The sequence below is a fragment of the Quercus lobata genome, chromosome 3 (assembly GCF_001633185.2).
Source record: "Quercus lobata isolate SW786 chromosome 3, ValleyOak3.0 Primary Assembly, whole genome shotgun sequence".
NCBI classification, from domain to species: domain Eukaryota; kingdom Viridiplantae; phylum Streptophyta; class Magnoliopsida; order Fagales; family Fagaceae; genus Quercus; species Quercus lobata.
In genome coordinates this window covers 19,657,610-19,667,561 of record NC_044906.1, presented here as the reverse complement: position 1 = coordinate 19,667,561, position 9,952 = coordinate 19,657,610, and the positions used below count along the sequence as shown (strand labels likewise).

Sequence of the window (9,952 nt, the reverse complement as noted above, 5' to 3'; positions counted from 1 at the left end):
TTATTTAGCCAACTCAAAATTACCACTGTAAGGTCAAAGAGACCGATTAAACAGTGTGGTTGTGTGGTCATATGTAATTCAATCCCGCGCTAAAATATTCCATTTACTTTTTATAGATCAACTTTCAAAATAGGTAGTTGAACTTAGAACCGATCACATCCCAACTTTTTTCTATATAACCATAGTCCAATAGCTACAAGTTTCACAAAAACACCCAAAAAAAAAAAAAAAAAGTACTATCGCTACATTGACTTTACCTTTTTTTTAAAATAAAATTTATCTGAAAAGAAAACATTATAGTGAAAACATGAATCCCATTTCAAGCCTCGTCTTTGTGCTTCTTTTGACTGTCTTTCCAACCCAAATTTTTTGCCAGAACTTGATTGCACAAGCTTGTGGTTACACTTCGTACAAGCCACTGTGCCTAAGCACTCTTCAATCGGACTCTGAGGCCAAATCAGCAAAAGATCTCCTGACTATAGCCAAAGTTGCACTAAAACATGCAGGGACTAAAGCTCAAGCAGTAAATGCGGAAGTCAAAAAACAGCAAGGTTCGGCAACGGACGAGGGCTTGAAGCAAGCCCTATCTGATTGCGCTGAGAACTATGGAGATGCAATTGATCAAATTCAGTCCTCGACCACTGCCTTGGGATCTAAGAAATATAATGATGTTAATACATGGGTCTCAGCTGCCATGAACGATGCAGACTCGTGTAACCAAGGTTTCGAAGATCAATCCGTCAAGTCTCCAATAACTTCTTCAAGTACCACATTTAGTCAGCTATGCAGCAATGTGTTAGCCATTACCAATCACCTCTAAGCCTTGATTCAATGTTGGCATAAATAAATTTTCCAACTATCAAGTTGGTGCTCATCTACTTCTGTGTTGTCCTGGACGCGCAAAGGTTGCCAACCTATAAAATTTCCATATTCTATAAAGTATCAATAACATCTACTAGTTTGTACTAGGAAATGATTTATAATCGATACCATACATCTTATTATTATCTTATTTCACGTTTTTTTTTTCATTGGATCATAGCACAAGCAATGCATGCTTCTTAAGGCTTTAACACAATCAATATTAGCTGCAATAGTATGCACGTTAATTCTTAGGTCTAATAGCGTAAACATTATAGAATAGAAAAAAAAATGAAGAAATTAATGCAAAGTCTCAAAAAAAAAGAAAAAGGAGTCCAAAAGGTTGGTGCACCAGTGACTAACCACCAGTAACATTAGTGGCCACAACATCCACCTATTTCCAATATTTTTTTTCTCTTATTTTTAACTATTTTCTCCTTATTAAATTCTCACCTTACAATTCCAATTCCTTCAATATACCTCCCACTTTTAATGGTCTCTCTCTCTCTCTCTCTCTGGATTTTTAATTATTTATTACTTTTCTAATTTAGGTTGATAAATTTTTGTATTGAACTCTACTTCGGGTTGATGCGATTTGATTGTGTTTCAATTTGTTATCTTTTTTCTTTTCATTTCTTCGATTGATAGATGTTAACTTATGACATTATGTAATGATATAATGTTATTCTGTTACATCGCATTACTTGGATAATTTGGTGTTGACAACTATACATTTTCTTTTGTATTCTTTTATAAAAATTTGCAATTTTTCTTGTGTTCTCTCCTTAAAAAAGTTATTATTCTCTCTCTCTCTCTCTCTCTCTCTCTCTCTCTCTCTCTCTCTGTATTATTATTATTATTCTTTCTTGCAACTCTACTTTAGATTGATATTTTTTGTGTTCCTTATATATCTACATTAGGTTAATACAATTTGGTGTTGTGTTTTTTGAGTTTCTCATCACATGTGCTTTCTCTACCTCTTATAATTTTGGTTTTAGTTAATTCATAGATATTGTGTAAGTAAGAATTTAAGTTTATATCAAAATACAATTTACATGGCTATGTATTTAAATGTGCTTATCAATTATTTGAGTAATATCAATTAAAAATTTGTGATAAGATTTGATTATCATAATAATCTTCTTAAGAGAAAGAGAAATTTGATCAATTAATTTGAAGCTTTAAAAAGTTTTCTTTTTAGAACTGAAACTTTAAAAAGGTTAATTGTATAAAAAAAAATATAGAGAAAAATGTAACACATACATATCTATATATAATATAAAAGCTAAATGTTTAACTTTTTGTTGACCACTTCTCATTGCGCCACATGCCTACATAAATTAATGCCACGTATACATTTGAAAACACCGAACAATTATGCTTTTTTTATTTTTCAATAGGCACATATTCAGTCAATAGACATTTTTTCATTCAATAGGCACATTTTTTAATCAAATGATACATTTTTATTCAATAGTTAGATACCTTTTCATTCAATAGGCACATGAGACACAAAAAAAAACTATCATTGAGAACAAGAATGTTCAAAAAAAATTATTCACCAACAAATAGATTAGGGCAACAACAACAAAAAAGAAAGAAGGTAGTAAAGATTGAGGATTCAAGGTGATCTTACCAAGGAAATTTAATACATATCCCAATCTTACCAAGGATTCCAGGTGTGTAAACTTACTAATAAAACAAAATTAGACCTATTGTAAAATATTTAATTTATACCATACATGTGGATTCCAGTTCGCTTAACTAATAAACTCTCTTATGGTTGAGTAAGAGATCTGAGATTCAATTCCCGCCTACACCAAAAACCGATTGTTGTCCTAGTCTAATGGTAAAGAGCTATCATCAGAAGCGAACGTTATAGATTGAAACTCTCTCAAAAAAAATTGAACCATACCTAAATGAAAATTTCAGATAGTGTGTAATGTGTCCCGTGTTGTATACCTTGATGTGAGGTTAGCAAGATTGGAGGAAAGATCAAGATATGTCTAGATCAATGATGAAACTCTTGGTGATTCCTGTCTTGCCCGCGCTGGAACTAAACTATTTGTGATGTACCCAAATGATACCATCGTTTGTTACAAGGTTGGTGAAATTGACCTTTTATATTTCAATGAGAATGAATTTCTGGAATAGTATGGGGCATTCAATTTCAGTATTCATTGCAAAAATTCTTTATTTTCCAAAACATTTGGTTTCTGATGGGACTAAAGCTTAGGGAAGAGAGCAAGAAATCTGAGAAGAAATACATCTGTAAGGAGTTTAAAGAAATCATTCAGTATTAATGTTGTTATCGTTGGTGTGGCTTGATTTCTGAAATAAATAAATAAAATAAAAAATAAAAAATTAACTACTCATAATGTTGGGAATTTAAAGGAGTAATATAATGAAATAACAAAATGATCCAGTAGACAAACATAAAATTTGATTGACTTAGAGGCAAAATTGAATGCTATCCTTACATAATATTTGCCCCCACATAAGAGTTGCAAAAAGGTTATTACAAATTTGTCCTCGGGATAGAACTAAATTTATTGAATTCTACAAATAGAAATTTTGGAGAAGACTTACAGGTTTCTAGCATTTCTAAAAAAGATAAAAGAGAAGAAGTTAAGAATAAGGTAAAAAATGAATATGAACCACTATTTATACCCAAAGGATTATGACCCTTCAATAGGCACATTTTCATTCAATATGCACATTTTTAGTTAATAAGCATATTTTCATTCAATAGACATTTTTTCGGTCAATAGACATATTTTTATTCAATAGGCACTTTTTCGGCCAATTGGCACCTTTAATATATCCAATATGAAGCGTTATGACCTTTCAATAGGCACTTTTTAGTATATCTAATATGAAGGGTTATGACATTTCAATAGGCACTTTTTGGTTAATTCAATTTGAAAAGTTATGCAAATGCACCTTTTGGTAATATATATTACAACCTATCTTGTATATACCTATACATACAACCAAGGGAATTAATACCGTACCGGAGGCCATTTCGGTTTGGTTATGGGAACAAAATATTTCGATACCGGTTCGTATTGGTGTACCGTTCGGAGTTACCACTATTACATATATATATATATATATATTATTATTATTTAATAATTCTCTTAGAGCATATACCTTCTATGTTGTTTAGGACTTAGAGAATTTGTTAATACATTTTAAGAATTTGTTAATACAAGAAAGAGCAATGTTCCCCATTGTATTCCTTACATTCTAGTGAAAAAAAATCTCTTTGCGTTGTAAGTAATTCTATGTTTTGCAATGATTCTTTATGGTAAGAAATGAGTTAACATTGGTTCCAAGAAAGTTATATTTGGTAAAAGTATTCTTAAGCCAAAGTTTCACCATTTTAAGAAATATGCTTTTAGATCTTTATTTTTATGTTTTTGTTATATTTTTTGTGTTTTTAATAGTTAAAGTATAGAGGTGAGTTACGAAAGCTTAACAGGGTGAACCTCGAGTAGGCAAAATTCCAACTTTTAAACCACATGTAAACAACTTAAATTTAAGCCAAACCACAAGTGAGTAAGTTGTAATTTGCCATTTTTTTAAGTTCATGCATTTTTGCTTACTACTCAAACTAAAAAATTATGTTTTTTTTTTTTTTTTTAAGTTCGAATCAAGCTTACCGATTTCAAATAGGGAAATCGGTTACTCAGCTGCTTGAAAGCCTTCTCGACTAGGCTTGATTCAAAGTAGCCTAATAGTAAAAAAGAACTAGGGTGTTGTCCATCATAGCATTATTTGCATTAGAGATCTCCCATAATGGACTAAACCTAACCAAGAATACAAATAAATTGGTGGCTTGAGCCCATTCAACTTAGGGTTGTTAGGAAAATGCCACCACAATATATATATATATATATATATATATATATATAACTATTATGAGTCAGGTTAATGTATGCCTTATGGCACATATTTACCATCCATTTTAGGAATCCTTTTATAGGAAATTAAAAAGGCTGACAAAAAAGTTGATCACTTTTTTATATTTTCATAAAAAGTTTCAAAAAATGGTCTACATTGCACGCATTAGTAAAATTCATATATTATATTCACAGAATATTTGTTCATAAATAATAATCGTGTTTTGGGTCGAAGTTACTTTTTATTCAACCAACTCATAATAACCACTGTAAGGTCAAAGAGACCGATTAAATAGTGTGGTTGTGTGGTCATATGTAATTCAATCCCGCGCTAAAATATTCCATTTACTTTTTATAGATCAACTTTCAAAATAGGTAGTTGAACTTAGAACCGATCACGTCCCAACTTTTTTCTATATAAATATAGTCCAATAGCTACAAGTTTCTCAAAAACACCCCCAAAAAAAAAGTACTATCGCTACATTGACTTTACCTATTTAAAAAAATAAAATTTATCTGAAAAGAAAACATTATAGTGAAAACATGAATCCCATTTCAAGCCTCGTCTTTGTGCTTCTTTTGACTGTCTTTCCAACCCAAATTTTTTGCCAGAACTTGATTGCGCAAGCTTGTGGTTACACTTCGTACAAGCCACTGTGCCTAAGCACTCTTCAATCGGACTCTGAGGCCAAATCAGCAAAAGATCTCCTGACTATAGCCAAAGTTGCACTAAAACATGCAGGGACTAAAGCTCAGGCAGTAAATGCGGAAGTCAAAAAACAGCAAGGTTCAGCAACGGACGAGGGCTTGAAGCAAGCCCTATCTGATTGTGCTGAGAACTATGGAGATGCAATTGATCAAATTCAATCCTCGACCGGTGCCTTGGGATCTAAGAAATATAATGATGTTAATACATGGGTCTCAGCTGCCATGAACGATGCAGACTCGTGTAACCAAGGTTTCGAAGATCAATCCGTCAAGTCTCCAATAACTTCTTCAAGTACCACATTTAGTCAGCTATGCAGCAATGTGTTAGCCATTACCAATCACCTCTAAGCCTTGATTCAATGTTGGCATAAATAAATTTTCCAACTATCAAGTTGGTGCTCATCTACTTCCGTGTTGTCCTGGACGCGCAGAGGTTGCCAACCTATAAAATTTCCATATTCTATAAAGTATCAATAACATCTACTAGTTTGTACTAGGAAATGATTTATAATTGATACCATACATCTTATTATTATCTTATTTCATGTTTTTTTTTTCATTGGATCATAGAACAAGCAATGCATGCTTCCTAAGGCTTTAACACAATCAATATTAGCTGCAATAGTATGCATGTTAATTCTTAGGTCTAATAGCGTAAACATTATAGAATAGAAAAAAAAATGAAGAAATTAATGCAAAGTCTCAAAAAAAAGAAAAACGAGTCCAAAAGGTTGGTGCACTAGTGACTAACCACCAGTAACATTAGTGGCCACAACATCCACCTATTTCCAATATTTTTTTCTCTTATTTTTAACTATTTTCTCCTTATTAAATTCTCACCTTACAATTCCAATTCCTTCAATATACCTCCCACTTTTAATGGACTCTCTCTCTCTCTCTCTCTCTCTGGATTTTTAATTATTTATTACTTTTCTAATTTAGGTTGATAAATTTTTGTATTGAACTCTACTTCGGGTTGATGCGATTTGATTGTGTTTTAATTGGTTATCTTTTTTCTTTTCATTTCTTCGATTGTTAGATGTTAACTTATGACATTATGTAATGATATAATATTATTCTATTACGTCACATTACTTGGATAATTTGGTGTTTATAACTATACATTTTCTTTTGTATTCTTTTATAAAAATTTGCAATTTCTCTTGTGTTCTCTCCTTAAAAAAGTTATTTCTCTCTCTCTCTCTCTCTCTCTCTCTCTCTCTTATTATTATTCTTTCTTGCAACTCTACTTTAGATTGATATTTTTTGTGTTTATTATACATCTACATTAGGTTAATACAGTTTGGTGTTGTGTTTTTTGAGTTTCTCATCACATGTACTTTCTCTACCTCTTATAATTTTGGTTTTAGTTAATTCTTAGATATTGTGTAAGTAAGAATTTAAGTTTATATCAAAATACAATTTACATGGCTATGTATTTAAATGTGCTTATCAATTATTTGAGTAATATCAATTAAAAATTTGTGATAAGATTTGATTATCATAATAATCTTCTTAAGAGAATGAGAAGTTTGATCAATTAATTTGAAGCTTTAAAAAGTTTTCTTTTCAGAACTAAAACTTTAAAAAGGTTAATTGTATAAAAAAAAATATAGAGAAAAATGTAACACATCTATATCTATATATAATATAAAAGCTAAATGTTTGACTTTTTGTTGACCACTTCTTATTGCGCCACGTGCTTACATAAATTAATGCCACGTATACATTTGAAAACACCGAACAATTATGCTTTTTAATTTTTCAATAGGCACATTTTCAGTCAATAGACATTTTTTCATTCAATAGGCACATTTTTTAATCAAATGACACCTTTTTATTCAATAGTTAGATACCTTTTCATTCAATAGGCACATGAGACACAACAAAAAACTATCATTGAGAACAAGAATGTACGAAAACCATGAAAACAAAGACCAAAAATTATTCACCAACAAATAGATTAGGGCAACAACAACAAAAAAGAAAGAAGGTAGTAAAGATTGAGGATTCAAGGTGATCTTACCAAGGAAATTTAATACATATCCCAATCTTACCAAGGATTCAAGGTGTGTAAACTTACTAATAAAACAAAATTAGACCTATTGTAAAATATTTAATTTGAACTATACATGTGGATTCCAGTTGGCTTAATTAATAAAGTCTCTTATGGTTGAGTAAAAGATCTGAGATTCAATTCCCGCCTACACCAAAGACCGATTGGTGTCTTAGTCTAATGGTAAAGAGCTATCATCAGAAGCGGGAATTATAGGTTGAAACTCTCTCAAAAAAAATTGAACTATACCTAAATGAAAATTTTAGATAGTGTGTAATGTGTCCCGTGTTGTATACCTTGATGTGAGGTTAGCAAGATTGGAGGAAAGATCAAGACATGTCTAGATCAATGATGAAACTCTTGGTGATTCCTGTCATGCCCGCGCTGGAACTAAACTATTTGTGATGTACCCAAATGATACCATCGTTTGTTACAAGGTTGGTGATATTGACCTTTTATATTTCAATGTGAATGAATTTCTGGAATAGTATGGGGCATTCAATTTCAGTATTCATTGCAAAAATTCTTTATTTTCCAAAACATTTGGTTTCTGATGGGACTAAAGCTTAGGCAAGAGAACAAGAAATCTAAGAAGAAATACATCTGTAAGGAGTTTAAAGAAATCATTCAGTATTATTGTTGGTATCGTTGGTGTGGCTTGATTTCTGAAATAAATAAATAAATAAATAAATAATTAACTGCTCAAAATGTTGGGAATTTAAAGGAGTAATATAATGAAATAACAAAATGATCCAGTAGACAAACATAAAATTTGATTGACTTAGAGGCACAATTGAATGCTATCCTTACATAATATTTGCCCCCACACAAGAGTTGCTAAAAGGTTATTACAAATTTGTCCTCGGGATACAATTAAATTTATTGGATTCTACAAATAGGAATTTTGGAGAAGACTCACAGGCTTCTAGCATTTCTAAAAAAGATAAAAGAGAAGAAGTTAAGAAGAAGGTAAAAAATGAATATGAACCACTATTTATACCCAAATGATTATGACCCTTCAATAGGCACATTTTCATTCAATATGCACATTTTTAGTCAATAAGCATATTTTCATTCAATAGACATTTTTTCGGTCAATAGACACATTTTTATTTAATAGGCACCTTTTCGGCCAATTGGCACCTTTAATATATATCCAATATGAAGGGTTATGACCTTTCAATAGGTACTTTTTAGTATATCTAATATGAAGGGTTATGACATTTCAATAGGCACTTTTTGGTTTATTCAATTTGAAGAGTTATGCAAAGGCACCTTTTGGTAATATATATTACAACCCATCTTGTATATACCTATACATACAACAAAGGGAATCAATACCGTACCGGAGGCCATTTCGGTTTGGTTATGGGAACAAAATATTTCGATACCGGTTCATATTGGTGTACCGTTCGGAGTTATCACTATTACATATATATATATTTATTTATTTATTTATTTAATAATTCTCTTAGAGCATATACCTTCTATGTTGTTTAGGACTTAGAGAATTTGTTAATACATTTTAAGAATTTGTTAATACAAGAAAGAGCAATGTTCCCCATTGTATTCCTTACAATCTAGTGAAAAAAATCTCTTTGCGTTGTAAGTAATTCTATGTTTTGCAGTGATTCTTTATGGTAAGCAATGAGTTAACATTGGTTCCAAGAAAGTTATATTTGGTAAAAGTATTCTTAAGCCAAAGTTTCACCATTTTAAGAAATATGCTTTTAGATCTTTATTTTTATGTTTTTGTTATATTTTTTGTGTTTTTAATAGTTAAAATATAGAGGTGAGTTACGAAAGCTTAACAGAGTGAATCTCGAGTAGGCAAAATGCCAACTTTTAAACCACATGTAAGCAACTTAAATTTCAGCTAAACCACAGGTGAATAAGTTGTAATTTGCCATTTTTTTAAGTTCATGCATTTTTGCTTACTACTTAAACTAAAAAATTATGGTTTTTTTTTTTTTTTTCCTGAAACTCACCCAGTAACTATTCCTGTGCATTGCATAATTTCTAAGTTTTCCACAAAACAAAAACCTCATAATCAGTTGTGATTCATTTCTCACTTTCCCACATCTTCTTCATAGGGCCAACTAGAGTGTCTTTCATATGGATTTCTAAGTTAGTGTCTTCAAGATCCTTTGGAAGCTATATCGTTGATTTACAGATGGTTTTGGGAGGCTGCTTCCTTTGTGGAGGTTTCGACTTTTCATTGGCCTCTTCATTGTCCTCGAATTCTCCTTTCACAAAATGGGCAAAGCCCTCTTCTTCCATCATTTCCAATGATTTTGTTGAAATGGACTTCTTGATGTAGATTGCATATATGATCAGCTGGATTGACCCCAACACAAAGCCAGTAGCATTTGGTACCTAAAATTGTTTGAATAAAGTATAAATATTGCATTCTGGGATATCT

The 9,952-nt window shown here is 31.3% G+C and overlaps 2 protein-coding genes across 2 annotated transcripts; both read left to right on the top strand.

Moving 5' to 3' along the window:
• The first annotated feature begins 307 nt into the window (after positions 1-307).
• Positions 308-820, top strand: LOC115980505 (pectinesterase inhibitor-like). Its single transcript, XM_031102741.1, has one exon. The coding sequence runs from the start codon at positions 308-310 to the stop codon at positions 818-820; it is 513 nt and encodes a 170-aa protein (XP_030958601.1).
• A 4,489-nt stretch (positions 821-5,309) lies between these two features.
• LOC115980504 (pectinesterase inhibitor-like) lies at positions 5,310-5,822 on the top strand. Its single transcript, XM_031102740.1, has one exon. The coding sequence runs from the start codon at positions 5,310-5,312 to the stop codon at positions 5,820-5,822; it is 513 nt and encodes a 170-aa protein (XP_030958600.1).
• Positions 5,823-9,952: the final 4,130 nt, after the last annotated feature.

Bases quoted from the DNA above. Each gene is read 5' to 3' on its own strand.
- LOC115980504 (XM_031102740.1), top strand. From the start codon at position 5,310: ATGAATCCCATTTCAAGCCTCGTCTTTGTGCTTCTTTTGACTGTCTTT.
- LOC115980505 (XM_031102741.1), top strand. From the start codon at position 308: ATGAATCCCATTTCAAGCCTCGTCTTTGTGCTTCTTTTGACTGTCTTT.